The following is a 22,166-nucleotide window of genomic DNA, read 5'->3' as shown; positions in this document are numbered from 1 at the left end:
GGGAAGCAGGCTCCCCGCTGAGCAGAGAGCCCGATGCGGGACTAGATCCCAGAACCCTGAGATCATGACCTGAGCCAAAGGCAGCAGCTTAATCCACTGAGCCACCCAGGCACCCAAATAAAAACTTTTTTAAGAAAACTCTCTGACTCTTGATTTCAGCTCAGGTCGATTTCAGAGTTGTGAGATCGAACCCCACATGGTGCTCCCCACTCAGCAGGGATTCTGCTTGAGATTCTCTCTCTCCCTCCCCCTCTACCCCGTCCCCTGCTCTCTCTTGCTCGCTCTCTCAAGTAAGTAAATAAAATCTTTCTTTTAAAGATTTTATTAATTTATTTGACACAGAGAGATCACAAGTAGGCAGAGAGGCAGGCGGGGTGGGGAGGGGAAAGCAGGCTCCCTGCTGAACAGGACTCGATCCCAGGACCCTGAGATCATGACCTTAGCTGAAAGCAGAAGCTTAACCCACTGAGCCATCCAGATGACCAGTAAATAAAATCTTTAAAAAAAATTCATTTTTCTTGACTTTGTAGTCAAGAAAGTGGTTTTGTGGTTTCAATTCCTGCTTAAAAACATATCTTACAGAGGAGGAGTTAAGATGGCAGAGCAGCAAGGCACTCTAAGCCAGCCTCATGGCTCCAACACAGCTAAATCAACCAAATCATTTTGATCAGAGGATTAAGAAAATCTGCACAACTTAACTTTTTTTTAAGATTTTATTTATTTATTTGAGAGAGTAAAAGAGAGAGCATGAGGCAGGGGGTGGAGGGAGAGGGAGAAACAGGCTCCTTAGCTGAGCAGAGAACCTGATGCGGGGCTCCAAACCAGGACCCTGGGATCAGGACCTGAGCCCAAGGCAGACACTTCATCAACAAAGCCACCCAGGTGCCCCCAGGACTCTGTGATTTAGAGTATTTTAGAAATGGAAACTATAACTGAAGGAAACACAAACACTAAATTGGGGGATATTTAAAGACCAACCCTACCAATTTTCTCTCTTCCCGATCAATACCCTCTTTGCTGATTCCCTTGGTAATGGATTTAAGGCTCCCAACCCTTGAGACTGGGGTTTTAAGGTTCTGTCATTTCAAATTGTGTTGAATAACTTATAAATAGTTACAAATAATTTGGTGGGAGGTAGCTCCTACACCCTCTTCAGTTGTAGAACTCTTCAGACAGAACATGGCTGATGCAAAGTTCAAAGACATGAAGTAGGAGAGAGAAAAGCCATGGTGCCCTGAAAGGGAGGCAGCCCTTTTGGTGTAGGGAAGTCAGGGAGAGTGAGAGCAGGGGAGCAAGCAGCATGTAGGGTTCGCAAAAGATGCTGCAGTGTGGGGAACTCCTGGATTGCACTAAGAGAGAACACTCCCCGTCCTGAGTACACTTGGAAGAGGCTATCTATTGACTTTAAAGAGGAAAGGCCCACCAAGCAACACTCATCAGGCAGAGAGATGTGTACACAGAGGACAGAAAACCTGGTCTTCAGCTTTTCCTGGGGCACAACAGACTCCAGCCACCCTGCCTAAGCCCTGAGACTGCTTTTCTGGGACAGAATGGAACAAGGTGTACCAGGAGGCTCTCTACTATGGGGTAAGGGAGAGGGTCTGAGTCTTGCCTGGCCCTTTAAGATTTGGAGTTTTGAATCCCAGTCCCTGGCCAGAGCTAAAACACAGAACCATGATGCCAGGCATGCCCAAGCACAGAGAGGTTGAGGGCAGGGGTCTGACAAAAGCCAGGGACACACAAGGAAAGACTGTTCACTATACTGTGAGGACTTCGTAAACAACAGTGGTTGTGAGTTCCCCTTCTGGGGGACAAGAGGGTAGAGTAGCACCATTTTTCCAAACATATACACTCATACACACCCAGCCCACCAGCACCAAAGGACTTCAGAGAGAAACACAGTGCCTCCAGTGGAGGCTGGAGTCCCCTACACCAAACCCCACACCCCTGCACCCAGCAAGGGCATCCTTACAATGGCAAATGTGACTGTGAGCCAGCCCAGCAGGCTTCTCCCTCAGAAGACTAACACAGGCCCCCATGTGTGACAAGCCTACCAATCACAGAGTGCTCCAAAGAATCAGCTTCAGTTCTGGTGGTACGAGAACAAGGCTTTCTTTTTATTTTTTTATTTATTTATTTTTTTTTTTTTTTACTTACTTTACTTTTTATTTTTTATTTAATTTTTTATTCATTTTCTTTTTTTCTTTTTTCTTTGATATCAGGTTTAGGGTTTTTTGTTCATTTGTTGGTTTGTTTCTTTCCTTTTCTCATTTTTTGGATCAGGTTTTTTTTTCTTTTTCTTTTCTTTTTTCCTTCTTTCTTATTCCTTAGAATCAGGCTTATGGTTTCTATTTGTCTGTTTGCTTTTTTGTTCCTTTTCCTTTTCTCTGTTCTTGAATCAGAATCCTTTTTTTTAAACCAGACTTAAACAAATCAAAGAACACTTAGTTAAAGGTCCAAGCAGGAAGAACTCTGTACAGAGTACCGACCTGTGGTATAGAGCTACCAAAAGACAACATCAGAGTCCACACAGCATACACCAAAATCACCCATATACCAGAATCACCCCCTTAAGCTCCAGGCCCTAGACAGTGTATTACCCCTTTCTAATACAGTATTACTCTCATGAGCAGGAGGCATAACAAGCTTTCATAATATGCAAAAGAAAGAAACCTAGACATAATGACAAGATGGAGGAATTCTCCCCAAAAGAAAGATCAAGAAGAAATCACAGCCAGGGAATTACTCAAAACAGATATTATCAATATATCCGAACAAGAATTTAGAACAACAGTCATAAGGATACTAGCAGGGTTTGAAAGAAGCATAGAAGACACCAGAAAAACCCTTGCTGCAGAGATAAAGACCTAAAAACCAGTCAGGCAGAAATAAAGGCTATCACTGAGATACAGAACCAACTGGATGTAATCACAATGAGGATGGAAGAAGCAGAGGATCAAATAGATAATACAGAAGATAAAATTAAGGAAAATAATGAAGATGAAAAGAAGAGGGAAAGAAAACTATTAGATCAGAAATATAGACCTCAGGAACTCAGAGATTCCTCAAAGCACAGTAATATCTATATCTGTATCACAGGAGTCCCAGAAGAACAAGAAAAAGGGATAGAAGGTTTATTTGAACGAACACAGCTGAGAATTTCCCTAATCTGGGGAAGGAAATATTCAAGTTGAAAGAGGCACAGAGAACTCCCCTCAAAACCAACAAAAACAGGTCAATACCAAGATACAGCACAGTAAAACTTGCAAAATACAAAGATAAAGAGAGAATTCTGGAAATCAGTTAGGGACAGAAGGTCCTTATAACCGACAAAGTTGAACACATAAGGTTAGCAGAGACCTATCCATGGAAATCTGGCAGGCCAGAAAGCAGTGGCATGATATATTCAATGTGCTGAATGGGAAAAGTATGCAGCCAAGAATACTTTACCTAGCAAGGCTGTCATTCACAATAGGAGAAATACAGAGTTTCCAAGATAAGTAAAAACTAAAGAAGTTCGTGAACACTAAAGCAGCTCTGGAAATATTAAAAGGAGCCCTTTGAGTGGACAAGAGAGACCAAAAGCAACAAAGACTAGAAAGGAACAGACAAAATCCACAGGAATAGCAACTTTACAGGTGGCACTAATTTTATATCTACCAATAACTGCTCTGAATGTAAAATGACTCAATGCTCCAATCAAAAGATACAGGGTATCAGAATGGATTTAAAAAAAAAAAAAAAACAAGGCCTATCAAAATACTGCTTACAAGAGATCTCATTTTAGACCCAAAGACACCTCCAGGTGAAAGTGAAAGGGTGAACAACAATCTATCATGCTAATGAATATCAAGAGAAAGCTGGGCTAGTCATACTTTTAGCAGACAAACTAGATTTGTAAATCAAAGACTGTACCAAGAGATAAAGAAGAGCACTATATCATAATAAAAGGTTCTATCCATCAAGAAGGTCTAACAATAGTAAATATTTATCCCCTACTTGTGAACAGCTAAATACAGAAATAAATTAGTAACAAACATAAAGAAACTCACTGATAACAATATAATAATACTAATTGCTGTTGATACCTGAGCACCAAAAAAAAAAAATCTTAATCTTCAAAATTATGTACCTAAAACTGAACAGGTAAGAAAAAAAAAACAAGCAATTCTGTCCAAAACTATTCTATCCAGAAGTGTGAAGAATAAAATAACTGAATCACAAACAGGAAACCATTTGAAATTACAGTATTTTTTTAAAACAGCAAAAGAAATCAAAGTTTGTGCAAATTTCTCAATGTAACTAAAATGTTACCAATAAAATCAACTGTTAAAATGTATTTAATCAATAGCTAAGGATAATGTCAGCTACCTAAATCTGAATCCCTCATAAAAAACAGGTCAACAGGAAAAGAAAAAAAACTGTATTTGAACATGTTCAACTTAGATCCATCTTGATTGGCAAAAATGTGAAAGTCTGACAATGCCCTCTGTTGGCAAGGTTGCAGAGACACAGGCATTCTTGTATGTCAGTGGGACTGCAAAATGGAATTTTATGGCAATAGCTTACCAAAACTATGTATGTAGTACTCTTTTGCCCAGCAATCCTATTTCGAGGCATCTACCACGAAGTACACTCCCAACCCATATGAAAATAGATTTACCCAAGGTTATATTGGCTTTATTTCTCATTACAAAATATTGGAACCACATTTTGGTCCAACATCTTAGCGAGGCTGCTCCCCACACCTCATGATGCCACCCAAGGGCAATAAGAAGAAAGATGCCAGAAAGTCAGCCAAGAAAGACAAAGACCTAGTGAGCAAATCTGAAGGCAAAGCCAAAAAGAAGCAGTCCAAAGGTTCAGCACATGCTCAATAAGCTTGTCTTGCTTGACAAAGCCACATATGACAAATTCTGTAAAGATGTTCCCAACGATAAAGGTTAACCCCAGTTGTTGCCCAAGACTGAAATTCATGGTACCCTAGCCAGGAAAGTCCTTCAGGAGCTCCTCATAAAGGATTTATCAACTGGTTTCAAAATAGAGCTCAAGTAATTTACACCGAAAGCACCAAAGGTGGAGATCTACCAGCTACTGGTGAAGATGCATGATCAGGCCCAACCCAATGAACATTTCAAAAAATAAACCTTTTTCCAACTCAAATAAATATGTATATGAGCGAACCTCAATGTCATCACATGAGAGACTGATTAAGTAAACTACAGTACATCCAATACTTTGTTGTAAGGAGATTGGCTGTCTCAATCAGAGGGTGTGCAATTCTTGATCTTAGGGTTGTAAGTTTGAACCCCACATTGGGCGTAGAGAATACTTAAAAATAAAGTCTTTAAAAAAAAAAAGTATTTTGTTTATCAAAAAAGAGTATCTCAGGATGGATATGGAATGATTTCTGGCATATTCTGTTTAGTGAGATGAGTAAAATATAAGAGATGGTATTTGGTACATGCTTTTTATAAGAAAGAGAAGGAAGTATGTATCTGCCTATTTATGCAGGGGGGAAAAAAACAGGAAGCATAAACCAGAAATCAATGATACCAGTTACCTAACAAGAGTTAGGTAGGAATGCAAGGGATGGGAGTGAGGGTTTGGTGACATTTGTCTGAGCATTATCTTTTCTGTACAGTTTTGACTTCTGGAAGCATGTTAGTGTTTTACATAATCAAAAATAATAAAACAAAATCTGTAAGAATGAGAAGAAAATAAGTAGAATACCAAAAAACACAAATGACCCTACCTGTATTTCAAGAAAAATGATATAACTACTCTGAAAGAAACCTGAACACAATTCACTGGCTACATACTCTCAGCTTAAAGAAAAGTACCGCAAACAAATACTGAACTCTAGATAAAGGTTCACTCTTCACAGCTGTATGGGTCAGCCATTTTGAAACTCCTTTCCTTGTGCTGGGTGAAACAGACAAGTAAATATACAAAGGATAAGAGGAATTCACAATTTCACTGTCATAGAATAGTTACAAATACAGAAAAGGGAGATTAGAATGAACTAATGTTGAGCTGAAATGAAACTGACGTAGTATGGACTCATGGTTTCTAATTTACAGATAAATGTATAAAAAGTGAAGTTATTTGTGGGGCACCTGAGTGGCTCAGTCAGTTAAGCATCTTCTTTGGCTCAGGTCATGATCCCAGGGTCCTAGGATCAAGTCCCTCATCAGGCTCCTTGCTCAGCGGAAGGAGCCTGCTTCTCCCCATACTCCCCACTCCTGCTCTCTCTTGCTATCTCTGTCTCTCAAATACATAAAATCTTTTTAAAAAATGAAGATATTTGTGTATGCATACATGTATGTGTTGTATGTATGTATACACACATAAATAAAACCAAAGTCTGCATGCCAATTCAAGCCTGCTCATTCTAGGTACAATCCTATATAGTAATCAGGATAACCAAGGCAGACCATAACATTCCCCATTTTTCTTAACTTTACTAAAGGAAAAAATACTAAGAGAGACCATGATCATTCTCAGACAGGCCTGTATCAGTCCAGGCTGGATACTGACCCTTACTCATATTATAAAATCACTACATTACTATAAATGACATGAGGGTGCCTAAGTAGACAGCACTGTACTTCTTAATTAACTTCTGTACCTTCAATTACAATCAGTACAACAACTGGAACATAGAAGGCCATCAATAAATGTTTTTCCTTGTAAACTGACAGAACAATGCTCCACATAAGAAACCACACTGATACTGTTCTTCAAGTCCTGAGACATGCAGTCAGGTACTAGATTTAGCAGCCAGGTGCCCTGTCTCAAAGAGAACCACTCGGTACACCAAGATTTTAAACCTAAATTACACTCTGTTGTAAAATACAAAACTGTGAATAAGGGAGGCCCCTCTGTGTTGAGAGACAGTAAAAGAGTAAATAGAAACTTTATGCAACTGGAAAAGTCTGATGATAAGCAAAATGTTCTCCAAAGAGACAAGACTTTGAGGGCAAGCACCTTGCCTGCATTCAGCACTGAAGCCCCAGTGCTTGGCACTGACTTGAAACATAGCAGGGGCATTGAAATCTGTTGAATGACTGAAAGGGAAAAAGCCACATTGCCCGTAAGTATAAAGAACACCCAGAAAGCCTCAAGTGATTCACCCAAAATTGTTGATATTCGACATAGAACTCCTAAGGTATTACGGGGAAAAAATACAGATTGATTACCAGATATCCTAAAAAACAAAAGTAGCCCGTGTGGGGGCATTCCCATCTTTAACACTATTAGCAATTACAACTCTAAAAGAGAACCCATGGTATAAGTGAAACCATAAAAAATACTGTTACTGCATGGAATACAAAACAATGAAGTCAGCAAATGTATTAAGTAAAGAATATACCTACCTGCAGCATATCATCTACCATAGTTAATATGTACTGAACTGTCTGTTCTTTGGAGATATGGGTCATCAAATTTATAAAGGTTTTAGCACACTGAAAAAGAAAAAGTAATGTTAACTTATTTTCAACTACAAAAAACACTTTAATGGAATTTCAGCAAAATATTATTTCTCTTGCATAAATTCTAATACAAATGCTATTACCAACAGATCTCAATTACAAAAAACGGATACTTTTTACAAATACTGTGATGAAGTATGATAGAAACATACTATGACTTGCGTTCAATTTTGACCATTTTTAATGATAAATTTCAAAGTGTTTACTACTTTTAACAGACCTAGTAACTATAACTCTTGACTGACTGTGGTAACATAAAGATTAAGTTACATAGACAACCAAAAATTATCAGTGATTTTGATTTGGAGTTGTTTTTGGTTTTGTTTTTTCATTTGCTGGGAAGTAGAACACTACAGCAACAAGGGATTAGGATTAGAATCAGAAGGCCATGAACTGTCTCCATCCTACAACATTTCAACTATGTGATAATCTCTGGAATTCAACAAAAACTGGAGCTAACAGTATGTTTCCTCACAGATTTCCCAGGATTGTTGCGAGAATCAGACTGAGTTGCATACAGGCTCTTTCAGGCCATCAAGACCCCACATTAGAAAATCTGATGGTCATATTCTAGAAATTTTCTTAAATTTCTTAAAAAATGTTCTTAAAAAAAAGTTAAGCAACTTTAAAAGCAACATATACTTTGAAACTTAATTTCCCTTCTAGGAATCTATTCCAGAAAGATTTTTAGAAATGCAGAAAAGGATAGAGGAATAAACATACCCAATATAACATTTTTCCAAAATGAGCAGAGAACTGGAAATCTTGTCTTCCAGTAAAGACAAAGACAAAATGTCTTTTTATTGGAAAATGTCTTTTTATTGGAAGACAAAAATGTCTTCCAATAAAAAAGGATTTTTAGCTAAATTATGATGTATACCTACAATGGAATGTCATAAAGTCATTAAAACTCTTTTCTAGTATTTTTAATGACACAAGGAGGTGTTGATGACATAATGTTTATATCCCTCACCTGACTGCCTTCAGTTTGGAGCATCTCTTGCTTCTCTTCAGGACTTCTTTTCATTTCAAACCTTTGAATGAATTCACAATCTTCAGCAGAAATCATCTGCCCCCTAGAAAATAAGAGTAAGTTGGGTTTTCTCAATAAAAGTGAATCACCACCGTGAGCAAGGGATACAGGAATTTCCCATCTTTCTCCTATCTCCCTGGGAGCTAACCACTAGGGTGGGCACACAGGTCCTGGCAGCAGATAGACCTGAGTGAAAGCCTGGCTCCACCACTTACTGATCATCCAACCTCTCTGGACCTGAGTTAATTTATCTGCAAGGTGGGAATAATATCCACATTGCCTTTAGGGGCTGATTTGAAGATGATATTAGATGATTCATTAAAGTGGTTAGCATAGTGCTTAGCCCACAGAAGCACTAAATAACTGACACCTCTTAGACTGTCCAAAGTCTCACCCTATCCCCTATCCCCCTCACAGCCAAACAATTCACTTGGTTTTCTACTCCATCAAGACCAAAGCCACTTTATACGAACTTCTACAATCATTACCTCCAGTATATTCTCACATTCCCTCCAGACTCAGAAAAATGTGATCTTCCTCCTCTCTGAAAAAATAACCTTTCCATCCTGACCACTTGTCCTCCCACCAATCATCCCACACTATCCTGTTTTCCTCTTACTTCTTTCAGGGGTCCCTTCTTCAGTGGTTCTTTGCTCCCCAAGGCTTCTTCCCAAGCTCAATCCTTGGAATCTTATTTTTCTCTCCCAAATTCTTTCCTTCAATGAGATTCAAACCAAGAGAGTCTAGCCTTTTATCTCTGCCAAACCATCTCAGTCTCCCACCTCTTACCATTTTCACAAATTCAGCATCATCACAACTGAACCATCATCACCTTCCCTTCCAACCCAGCATGACCTCACAGTTGACTCGTCAACAACTCAAACCCTGTCTGATGCTTCCTTATAAAAAGACCTGTCAGCAAAACAGCCTTGCTAGTCTCTATGACACTGGATACTTCAAGACATACACCAATCTTTTCAGACTCTCAGTATAGTGGGGAAAGTAGAGAATTTTTATCATTATGAGGAAGAGTTCCAACTGCAACTGTGAAATTTTGGTATGTCACTACCCCTCTGAGCAATGTTTGCCACACCAGTAAAATGGCAATTATAATACTACCTGCCCTATTTCACTGAACAGTTGTGAAAAAAATATTAAGAAAAAGCACCTGATGAATATAAGCATGAAGTAAATACAAGTTTAAAAATTTAAAATGCCTTGGTGCCTGGGTGGCTCTGTGGGTTAAAGCCTCTGCCTTCCACTCGGGTCATGATCTCGGGGTCCTGGGATCGAGCCCCATACTGGGCTCTCTGCTCGGCAGGGAGCCTACTTCCCCCTTTCTCTCTGCCTGCCTCTCTGCCTACTTGTGATCTCTGTCAAATAAGTAAAATCTTTTTTAAAAATTTTTCTTTAAATTAAAAATGTTTATAATATGCTCCGTCAATAAATAGCATCAATATATTGTTTTACTCAGTAGTTTTAAAAACTGCCCTTCCCCACCCCATGCCCCCAAGTATATCGAGAGACTAATGTACCACAAAAGCCCAACAGTGAAAACAATGAATTTGAAGCAGGTTTCCCCCACATGCATAGTTACATGTAGTCCTTTTTCAGATCTGTCTTTGATTGGATTCCTGGTGGCAGGCCTTGACATGGAGGTTGGTGCGTGGGCAATCTATGTGGGCAGTGCTCCCTAGAGGGCCCAGGGAAGGGGTGGAGAGCACCGGACGTGGAAGGGAAAGAGCCCAGCCCAGATTCAGGCAAAGTCCTGAAGAGAACAGGTCTCTGACCACACAGGAGAGTCTGGGAAGGTGAGATCCTCAGACCTATGCCCTCCCACAATACAAGGGAACCAAACTTTCAAACTTCCTGATACTCCTTCCCACAACCCTACCTTCCTCCAAAGATCTTGACTTTCAAGTATTCAACATGTCAGTGTTTTATTTTACCCCTTCTGGGTTTTCTATATACTACTACTATATACTAAACTATTTTATATCCTGTTAACTTGCTTCTGGATTTTGTAATCTACTGCTGTCATTCTTGTATCAGTTACACAGTTTGAAGCTTGTAACCTTGTTTTCACATATGCTCCTTTTTTTTTAACATGGCTTTTTTTGGTAAACTATTCTCATGCATTGGATTTTATCAACAAACCTTTCCTTACCAACCCAAACGGGAATTTCAAGTCCTTATTTTTCTAGATTCCTAAGGCAGGTGAAAACGTGACCATTTCCTGACACTCTCTTCCTGAGCTTCCGGATTCTTCTTGTCCTCCTCAGAAGACTCATCAGTGTTCTTCACAGACTCCTTATCTCCTATCCTGTGCCTCAGGTTCTATGGAAGGCTCTCTCCATTTGCACTCCTTAAAACCTCCCTGAGTGCTCTCCACTAGCTCTGTGTAGGTAGCTCACAGTCTGAGGCCCAGGCTGCCCTCCTGCAGTCCCCTCTCATACACGGGGACCTCTCCTTCAATAGAAGAAGCACACAGGCACTCCAAACCCTCCGAGGCAGAAATGACATCACTAACATATATCCCTACACACACTCCATGGCAGCCTGGTTAATGGGATAATGAAAGTGCAAAGAAAGGGGGAGGGGGAGGCACTTTGCCCTGTTTTCTCCATGGCTAAGCACTTCACATACCAGGCAGGAATAAATGCACTCTGTAACCTGGGATAGACCAGCAAGGTCATCCCGTCCAGCGATGGCCCCAAAATAAACACAGTCTTTTTCATAAACCTGAACTTCCTAGCTAAACCAATTTCAGCCCCAAATTTTGCTATGCTGATGTATAAAAGCATATCATAACCTTTGCAGATAGGATAATCATGTGAAAAAGTTGTGGTTTTTCTACCATGACTAAAGAGTACAATGAAAGTTACACTTGGTAACCTTATCAATTCTATGGCTTTCTTTTCCATTTAAATAACTGTGGTTTTTATTTCATAAGCCAGTTCTGAAATCTGTCTTTCCTGCCTTTGTTTCAAGTAACCTTCTTCTTTTCTTGCTTAAATTCTTTTGTCTCTCAATCTTCCTTGGACAGTCCCATAACCTAGCAAGTTAGGGACTCTGGTCTCTTTTCTAACGACCTGAGACCACTCAGACACCAGTCCTAGCCATCCTTCCACCTACCATCAGTCTCCTCCTGACTTCCCTGTCTCTGGAGTGGCTCAGGCCTAAGGTAACAATCCACCAAAGGGTTTCCTTGCTTTTGATCCACCCCACATCCCTCTCTCCTACCACCAGCCAGCTTTCTCAAGCACACATCTAACAGTATTTCTCCTTTCGTATCAGTCAGACTGTGAATTTGAATGGCAATTCTACCTAGCACCTAGGTAAAGGCATTCAGGAAAAATTTTTTGAATCAACTGACTAATTAAAACCTGTATCAGCAGGTACATGTTACTTAACCTATCTGCACAGCTATCTGCTCTTCTTTAAAATAAGGCCAAAAATAAATAAATAAATAAATAAATAAATAAGGCCAGAAAAACAGATCCTACTGTTGACATGAAAGCAACATGAAACAGTCCATGACTTACCAAATACATTACTCCTTTCCCAAACACTGTCTCCACCACTGCCCAACATCTACTCTACCCATTAATGATCTCATCACCCAAGATCAACTATCAGCCTGTGTTTCAGGCACCTTTAAGAACAGGTAACACAGCAGTGAATTAAACATCCCTCTTTGAGCTTGCATCGCAGGGAGGAAAACAAAAACAGACAAATACAAAAATAATTTTTTTTTAAGATTTTATTTATTTACCTGACAGAGAGAGATCACAAGCAGATGGAGAGGCAGGCAGAGAGGGAGATAGAAGGAAGCAGGCTCCCTGCTGAGCAGAGAGCCCGATGTGGGACTCGATCCCAGGACCCCGAGATCATGACCTGAGCCGAAGGCAGCGGCTTAACCCACTGAGCCACCAGGCGCCCTCAAAAATAATCTTTTAAATACACACATGCATAACATAATGCCAGGACACTAAATGCTATGAAAACAAAACTGAAGCTTGGTAAAGAGCTAGAAAGTGCTAACAGAGGAAAGAATATATTCTCGGTGGATTGCAGTGAAGGCCTTTCTTCTTTTTTTTAAATTAAGATTTATTTATTTATTTTAGAGACAGAGAGCGCACGGGCAGGGGGAGAGGCAGAGGCAGAGAGAGGAAAAGCAGACTACCCACTGAGCAGGGAGTCTGACACAAGGCTTGATCTCAAGACCCTGAGGTCATGACCTGAGCCAAAACCAAGAGTCAGAGGCTTAACCAACTGAGCCACCCAGGCGCCCCACAGTGAAGGCCTTTCTGAACACACCTGTGCATAAAACTGCATGGAGTCAAAGAGCTGAGTGATCTAGGGAGGAACTTCCAGACAGACGTCTAAGTCCAAGCACAGTGGGGCAGCAGTAGCTTCAAAGAGCAAGAAAAGCAGAGTTGCTGGATATCTGTGACCAGGGTGGCATAATCTGATTTATATTTTCAAAATGACTGTCACTGCATTGTAAAGAACTGCTCTTCAATTCCAGTTCTAGATATTTATCCCTGGAAAACAAACACTAATTCAAAGATATGTGCACCCCAGTGTTTACTGCTGCATTATTTACAACAGTCAAGATACAGAAACAACCTAAGTGTCCACCAACAGACATAAGGATAAGGAAAATGTGGTATATACACAAAGGAATATCATGCAGCCATAAAAAAGGATGAGATCTCGCCATTTGGGACAACATGGATGGACCTAGAGGGTAATAGTAAGAGAAGTAAGTCTTGGTAGGTGACTCTTGGTTTTGGCTCAGGTCATGACCACCGGGTCCTGAGATCAAGCCTTGTGTCAGACTCCCTGCTCAGTGGGTAGTCTGCTTTTCCTCTCTCTGCCTCTGCCTCTCCCCCTCCCCGTGCACTCTCTGTCTCTAAAATAAATAAATAAATCTAAATTTTAAAAAAAGAAGAAAGGCCTTCACTGTAATCCACCGAGAATATATTCTTTCCTCTGTTAGCACTTTCTAGCTCTTTACCAAGCTTCAGTTTTGTTTTCAAAGCATTTAGTGTCCTAGCATTAAGTCAGGAAGTAAGTCAGACACAGAGAAAAATCCTGCACATTTCACTTATGTGTGAAGTCAAAAAAACAAAACAAAACAAAACAGAAACACATTCACAGATACAGAGAACAAGCAGTGATGAGTAAAGGAGAGGGGTGTGAGGGGAAGAGTAAAACAGATGAGGGCGATTAAGAGGTACAAACCTACAGTTACAAAATAAATAAATCATGGGGATGAAAAGTACAGCACAGGGAATATGGTCAATCATATTGTACTAACTTTGTGTGGTGACAGGTGGCAGCTAGACCCACCAAAATGATTACTTCATAATGTATAAAAATATCCAATCACTATGTTGTACACCTGAAATTAACATAACATTATAGTCAATTAAATCAATTTTTTAATTTAAAAAAAGCAGACTTGCTCCTATGGGGGACAATGAAACCTGACACAGCAGGCAAGGGTTTGTTAAGAAGAGAGCATGTGAAAATGACAGTACAGACAAAAGGTTGATATCCAGGATCTATAATGAACTCCTGAAACTCAACACACACGAAACAGGCAAACATATCAAAAAATCGGCAGAAGATATGAACAGACACTTCTCCAATCAAGACATACAAATGGCTATCAGACACATGAAAAAATGTTCATCATCATTAGCCCTCAGAGAGATTCAAATTAAAACCACATTGAGATATCACCTTACACCAGTTAGAATGGCCAAAATTAACAAAACAGGAAACAACATGTGTTGGAGAGGATGTGGAGAAAGGGGAACCCTCTTACACTGTTGGTGGGAATGCAAGTTGGTGCAGCCTCTTTGGAGAACAGTGTGGAGATTCCTCAAGAAATTAAAAATAGAACTTCCCTATGACCCTGCAATTGCACTCCTGGGTATTTACCCCAAAGATACAGATGTCATGAAAAGAAGGGCCATCTGTACCCCAATGTTTATAGCAGCAATGGCCACGGTCGCCAAACTATGGAAAGAACCAAGATGCCCTTCAACAGACGAATGGATAAGGAAGACGTGGTCCATATACACTATGGAGTATTATGCCTCCATCAGAAAGGATGAATACCCAACTTTTGTAGCAACATGGATGGGACTGGAAGAGATTATGCTGAGTGAAATAAGTCAAGCAGAGAAAGTCAATTATCATATGGTTTCACTTCTTTGTGGAGCATAACAAATATCATGGAGGACAAGGGGTGTTAGAGAGGAGAAGGGAGTTGTGGTAAATTGGAAGAGGAGGTGAATCATGAGAGACTATGGACTTTGAAAAACAATCTGAGGGGTTTGAAGTGGCGGGGGTGTGGGAGGTTGGGGTACCAGGTGGTGGGTATTATAGACGGCACGGATTGCATGGAGCACTGGGTGTGGTGAAAAAATAATGAATACTGTTTTTCTGAAAATAAATAAATTGAAAAAATTTAAAAAAAAAAAGAAGAGAGCATGTGAGAGATAATGACAGCTTACACATGGCAGTGAAAGTGGAGCTAGAGAAAAAGTGGTAAGATCTGGGATGGGTTCTGACACAGAGCTAAAAGAGTTTGTCTGGATATGGTTAGTTATGGAAGAGAAGTGTCAAAATGCCCGATGGGTTTGAGCCTCCAAAGCCAGTGAAGGAAGGTGCCACAAACTGGCCTGCAGCAGCCGGGAGAAAGCCCCACCCAACTACCTGAGGCTCCCCTAGTGCTGCATGTTCTTCCCCAATTCAGCCCCCAGCCAGCAGTTTCCTTCACCACCGCCCACCGCTCCTCTGCTTGGACAACTCCCACGAGTATCTTCATGTATTCTGTGAAGTCATTCCTAAAGCTCCCAAATAATTATTCGTTCCCTGCTTTTGCTTTTTGAGAAAACTTCACATATATTTCCATTTTAATGCTTCCCACTTCTTATTACTGAATCTTTTTTATTTAAAGTTCTGTTTCCTCATCAGACCTTATACTTGAGTGGAAGAATGATATTTTACAATATTTTATGATTCTTGGATCCTCAGGATGGAGTTTTACTAGATTCTATCTTGACTAATAGATAGCCATGTCCATTCATTTAAGTACAGTATAGTTCAATTACTAAGAAAAAGTTTAATCAAACAAACATACATTTTAAAACACTGTATTTTCATAATAACGTGTTAATCCATATGGGCTAGAGCATATTGGCCTTTTGACATTAGAGGACTTTTCCAAGGGTTTTATTTTTATCAGAATAAGATGTGATACAAGATTCCCTAAGAACTCATGTGTCATGGATGGCCCCAATGACTTATAAGCCCCAATGACTTGTAAGCTCTTGTACATTTAACATCCACCAATGTCCCCTAAACAGTTGGCTCAACAGCAGGCACACAGTAACATTTGATGAACATTTGTATACAGATATACAGAGTAGAGAAGCTTTATAAAGAAATGAATGAGATGGACAACAAAGTAAAGGAGAGAAGTAGGAATGAGACTACAACTTACTAGTACAGAGGCCTTGGAAAAAAAGGAACAGAAGAGAAAGCAATTAAAAATCTACATGGCGGGGGGGGGGGGGGCGGGCTTGGTGGCTCAGTGGGTTAAAGCCTCTGCCTCCGGCTCAGGTCATGATCTCAGAGTCCTGGGATCAAGCCCCGTATCGGGCTCTCTGCTCTGCAGGGAGCCTGCTTCCCTCTCTCTCTCTGCCTGCTTCTCTGCCTACTTATGATCTCTGTCAAATAAATAAATAAAATCTTTTAAAAAGAAAAAAAAATCTACATGGAATTAAAAATGTTCCATGCCCATGCTAGGGAACTTCTGCAGTCAGCCAGTGCCTTATGGTCAGTAACAATATCACTCTATTTAGGTTATAAACAGAGTCCAGCTTTATAAACATGAAACTCCTTGTCCTCTAGTCTAAACACACTTTGGACTAAAATTAGGAAACAGAACTCAAAATCCTAATTTCACAGGGGCTTTAAACAACTACACAGATAGAGATAAAGAGAGAAAACATCACAAAGTCCCTCCTCCTCTTGCCCTTGAGTCCAAGGCCCCGTAACAATCCAGTCCCTTAAAGCAGGAATCCAGACTCATCTTAGATTTTTTTTCACCCTCATACATTAAATCAATCACTAAGACTTTCTCAAATCTATCCAGTTCTATCCATTCCAATAATCTGAATACTGCTAAAGTCTCACCCCTAGCTCTAGGTTTGTTTCCACAAATCTACCCTCTACTTTGACAATAGAACAATCCAACCAAAAAGCAATCTGACATCTAACCCCCACTTACAAACATTGGTTGTTCCCAATACCTACAACAGCAATTTTAAAACTCTGTTCCTGGAGGCGCCTTCACAACTGGCTCCTTGCTGCCTCCAGCCTCAGCCCTCTGCACTGCCTGCCTCCAAAACATGTTTTATTCCCCACCTAAAATGCAGCTTTTAATTCTCTACCTTTGAAAACCTCCCGACAGGAAAACCTCCCAGAGGTAGAATTAACTGTCATTTTTCTGTCCACCTATATTGTTCCCTGTGCACCTTTCTACTATCTCAGTTAACATACCAAATTTAAATGATCTGTTTATATATTTGACTACCTACCAGATTATAAATTTATCTTTTGAAGCCTCAAAGCCTAGAAAAATATCTCACACTTGAAGGCAGGAATAAATGTTTGATAAGTGACTAAATTAACAGAAATAAATGCATCATTTTTATACACTGCATGTCCCTCTTACAGCAAAGAAAACTGTTAAATATAAAACTAAAGATTCCTTGGGGCACCTGGGTGGCTCAGTGGGTTAAAGCCTCTGCCTTCGGCTCAGGTCATGATCCCAGGGTCCTGGGATCTAGCCCCACATCAGGCTCTCTGCTCGGTGGGGAGCCTGCTTCCTCCTCTCTCTCTCTCTCTGCCTACTTGTGATCTCTGTCAAGTGAATAAATAAAATCTTAAAAAAAAAAACTAAAGATTCCTCAATTTCTTTTTCAAAATGTATATGCAAATCTTAACTGAATTTCCTTAATAAATCACTTATAAGTATACCAAAATAAACAGATATGAACTAAAGTCAGCATGATAAACTACGGTTAAGAATAAACTCTTACTTTACAGATAAATATAGAACACCAGCATGCTAAATCTTAATGCATACACGAAAGAAAAGGAAAGAACCAAAATTAATTAACAGTATATTCAACATACTGTTTGTATTCAAGTGTGTTAATACTTTAAGTACACTATTTGAGCAACAACTCTATCTATCCCCATTTCACATTTACTTCAGTGAACCTCAGAGAAGTTAACAGATTTACTGAAAATTATCAGTCTAGTAGACAGAAGAACCAGAATTCCTAAATCCAGGTCTTGAAATTCAGAATCGACACTGTTTTTACTAGTTCTATAAGCCATTCTGCAACACCTCCATCCCCACATTGATCACCAAGGCACAACAAGCCAGTCTGGAAGGCTTTGCCCATTATCCCCTTCCTTGGCTACAGATCCCATGAACACGCTGCCCACACTTCCCACTCATTCAAAAAGTACAGAAAATATCAAAACTGCTCTGAGTGGCTCTGTTCCCCTGCTAGAGCCTCAGGCTGTTTCCAGCACTTCTCATGTCAAGTAAGAATTCTAATGAGGAAGTGTTTTCTTCCACATTTATTAGCATTTTTCCCAGTATTCCTCTCATAGAAGCATGATCATGAACAAGTTTTATGTGAAAGCACATGATTATCCATGATTCACAGCAAATCAGTACTTACTGAAGATAGGACTGCCAGTTCACTTTATTTGCGCGAACCTCTGCAGCCTTGGCAGCAATAATGTTTGTTGGAACAGCAGCATCTACGGCACCTCGGATATCCATTTTGGTCATTTAGATTTTATGGTCTTAGATGTTTTTCAACAGATCTTCAATTCTGATGCAAGATGAAACCAGAATACCAGATGTTATCATTTTTAACAACCACTACGATCATTGCTGTTATAATTAATATCATCATTATCCTACTCTCCCCAGACAACCATTCAACTCAAATATTGAATATCCTAAATATTAAATATTATTATTATATTTCAGATCTTGCCCAATTACACCACACCCCATAAGAGTGTTGCCTAAAGATTTCTTCATTTCCAAGAAAAGTTTTTAATCATTGAGTCTAGTCTTGCAGTAAATTTTTCGAAGTAACTCTTAAAGACACTGACATCAGAAATCATCCTTTAATAAAACAGGCATACAGTTTAAATGTGTACAACTGGGATTATACCTCCTTCTGACAGGAAAAATAACTTGCAGAGATAAAACCAATTATTTCATTTACATTTACTAAACATCATTTTTAAGTGACGTATACGAAAAACCTACAAGTACCTTCTAAAATGACTCATTCAAATTAAAAACCCCAAAGTGGCCATGTCATTTCTTCAAAGACAGAGCTTTCTTTTTTCAACAAAGTTCACAGTATTTTCATAACCAATTTTGGGAGAAAGTTTTGGAACGAATACCACTTTCAGTTTAGGTACAACCGACAATGGGAGTCTGGTGTGATGACAAGAACCTGCAAAATGAGCTTTCATGTAATTCTTCTAAATTCACTAGTAAACGCTTACGCCTGATTTTATCTCAATACAAAATATGTAGGTTCTGGTTCACAAAATGTTAAGTTCACGCCATGACCACAAAGAAACTAAAACCATACCCAAAATTCTATTCTACAATCCCAATGACCTTAGTCAGTTTGGAACTTAATCTCTACATCTGGGGATTTGCTGCCTAAACAAGCGAAAGCAATACACACAGGTATGGCGGAGATAAAACTGGCTCTGTCCGGGTCAGGCTGGAACCCTGGTACACCCAAGCGGACCCAGGCCCGGCAGCCTCTCCCGGGGTAGGTGAAAGTGCCTCATTACCGTCCTCTAAATCCCTGAACAACTCAATTTTCAGCAGGCCAGGGCCTGCCCCAAACCTGGGGAAAGTACACTTCTTAACCTTTCCTCCCCCACCCCCCTGCTCCTCTGCCGTGGAGGAGCTCCAGTTCCGTAAACCTACTGGAGGCCTGAAAGGAAAGAAATCTGGAGACCCCGGCGAGAGGAGAGCAGAAGGGACCTGCGCAGCCAGAAACCAGCGCGCGCGAGGGAAGCTGGCGAGGACGCAGGGGTCGCCTCACCTGGGCTGAGGCAGGCGACAAAACGCGAGTGCGGCCTTACTTCGCAAACCCTGGGGACCCCACAACTCACCCAAAGGCGGCGGGGACGACGCAGCGGTTCAGGCCGTCGGGGCCACAGCCCGGCTGGGGCGCCTGAAACAGCGTCGAGTCGGCGTATCCTGCCCGGTAAAGAGGCCGGAGAGGCGGAGGGAGCCACAGACCCCGGGAAGTGCAGAGATTCCCGCACCCAGGAGACGTTGGGGGAGGCGCAGGCAGAAGGAAGCTGGAGCGGCCGCCTTAGAATGACAGGAGGGTCGGTCACATGACCAGAGGCACGTGACATCCCGGAAGCCGGAAGCTGGGAAGATTCAAAACAGCTCGCGCAGCCTCATAGCTCTTAGAAGGGTCTTGCACCCGGAGGGGAGCTAGTGTTTAGGCGACTGGCGACAGGGACTCCGGAGGGACCCAGAACTTAAGCCCAGGCTGGCCCGTCAGGAGGGAGGGGAACAGGATGGGAACGTGGGGACCACCACCCCAAAACCCAGAGCCCCGCTTGGGGGCAGCCGGCGTCCCCACTCCAAGGCCGAGTCAGGCCAAAATTTGTATCTTAACCGTCATTCTTTTGAAGTGTTTGATTTAACGTGTTTAAATAGATTGACTTCCATATAGACTTAACAGCTCGATGTCACAGGCGTTCTACTCTGATGTTAAGTATGAAATTGATCCTGCAACGTTGATCACAAAAGTTATCTTGCCCTCGGTTTAGCAAATTATGCTTCGTGTGGTATTTGCAATTACATTTTTTAAAAAGTTTTCGTTTTGGGTGTCTGGGTGGCTCAGTGGGTTAAAGCCTCTGCCTTCACCTCAGGTCATGATCCTAGGGTCCTGGGATGGAGCCCCTCCCTCATCTGACTCTCTGCTCAGCGGGGAGCCTGCTTCCCGCCCCGCCCCCACCGCCTGCCTCTCTGCCTACCTGTGATCTGTGTCTGTCAAATAAATAAGTTTTTCTGTTTATTGAAAATGCAAATTTGATAACCCTGCCTTAAGCCCAAGTTGCCCCAGTCCAGGCCTCAGCTATCTGTCCTTGTCTTAAGATAATCATGAGTGATATTTCTCAATACTACAACTAGTGGACAGTCAGGTATATGTAATAGCCTGTTTTTGCTAAATAGCACTGAGAGGGATTTATAAGTAAAACCCAACACATTTCTACTAAAAATGTTACATTTCAGTCAAGTTTTAAACACTTATGAGTAAACACATAGTGTATAATTTTTTTTCCTATTGCTGTTTTAACAAATTACTACAAATTCATGAGCTTAACACAAATTGATCCTTTTATAGTTCTTGAGATCAGAAGCCTGACATGGGTCTCAATCCATTTCCCTGCCTTCTCCAGTTTCTAAAAGATGCCTTCATTCCTTGGCTCATGTCCCCCTTCCTCTATCCTAAAAGCCAGCAACATCACAGCGTGAATGTGCGCCCTTTCCCTTTCTCTTTTTCTTCTTCTATTACTCCTCTGCCTCCCCCCTCCCCCCCCACCCCCGCAGCCTTCTCTCCACACAGCTGAGAAGACTTCTCTGATTTTATGGCTTCATGTGATTAGATTGGGTCCACCAGCATAATGCAAGCAACTCTCTCCATCTCTAGGTCCTTAACCTTAACCACATACGTAACCCTGTTTCCAGTCTGCCATGTAAGTTAACATATTCACAGGTTCCAGAGGTTAGAACATAGACATCTTTGGGGAAACATTATTCTGCCTATCACAAAAATAGAGTGAAGGATCCACACTAGTGTAACTGGTTGAGTAAACATACAGAAGGGCCCTACATGATATCTACATTATCTTTATAAAGTAAAAATTTTTTAAAACTTGACCTAATACTGCAAAATGTTTACCCTTTTTTTTTTAGATTTTATTTATTTATTTATTTGTCAAAGCACAAACAGGGGAAGTGGCAGACAGAGGGAGAAGCAGGCTCTCAGCTGATCAGGGAACCCGATGTGGCGCTTAATCCCAGGACCCTGGGATCATGACCTGAACCAAAGGCAAATGCTTAACCAACTGAGCCACCCAGGTACCCCAAACGTTAACCTTTTTAAATCTAAATAATGTACATGGATATTCCTCGTGTTGTTCCTTTTATTTGAAATTTTCTTTTAATAAATTTGATGCTATGGATTGAGTACATTTATATGTGAAATTCTAGCCCAAATTAATGTAGGACTTGCTTAACTAAGAAAACTGTGGAATTAGAATAAAAAAAAAATTGCAGATGCTAACCACGATAATAGCTTGGTAAAAAAAATAAATTCTTTTTATTTTTTGTTAACAAAGCTATAGGTCACAAAACTGTTTCTTTTAGCTATAATTTTTTTAATTTATTTGATAGACAGAGATCACAAGTAGGCAGAGAGGCAGGCAGAGAGAGAGGAATGGAAGCAGGCTCCCTGCTGAGCAGA

The 22,166-nt window shown here is 40.6% G+C and overlaps 1 protein-coding gene across 4 annotated transcripts in view; it reads right to left on the bottom strand.

Annotated features, from left to right (window-relative positions):
• Nucleotides 1-20,046, bottom strand: part of ATP6V1H (ATPase H+ transporting V1 subunit H) — a 141,890-nt gene extending 121,844 nt beyond the window's left edge. For 2 of the 4 annotated variants that reach the window (XM_082719248.1, XM_082719249.1), the window contains exons 1-4: nt 19,792-20,046; nt 18,315-18,470; nt 8,470-8,572; nt 7,380-7,469 (exon numbers count right to left, since the gene is read on the bottom strand). In XM_082719248.1, coding sequence (XP_082575374.1) covers nt 7,380-7,469; nt 8,470-8,572; nt 18,315-18,427 — 306 coding nt within the window. In that variant the 5' untranslated portion in view covers nt 18,428-18,470; nt 19,792-20,046. Of the gene's footprint in view, nt 1-7,379; nt 7,470-8,469; nt 8,573-18,314; nt 18,471-19,066; nt 19,113-19,791 lie in introns of all 4 variants that reach the window. The other 2 variants (XM_082719247.1, XR_014308437.1) reach the window with 2 other exon arrangements.
• Nucleotides 20,047-22,166: the final 2,120 nt, after the last annotated feature.

The sequence above is a fragment of the Mustela nivalis genome (genome assembly GCF_964662115.1).
Source record: "Mustela nivalis genome assembly, chromosome: 2".
Lineage (NCBI taxonomy): Eukaryota > Metazoa > Chordata > Mammalia > Carnivora > Mustelidae > Mustela > Mustela nivalis.
This window is presented reverse-complemented; position numbering and strand designations above follow the sequence as displayed.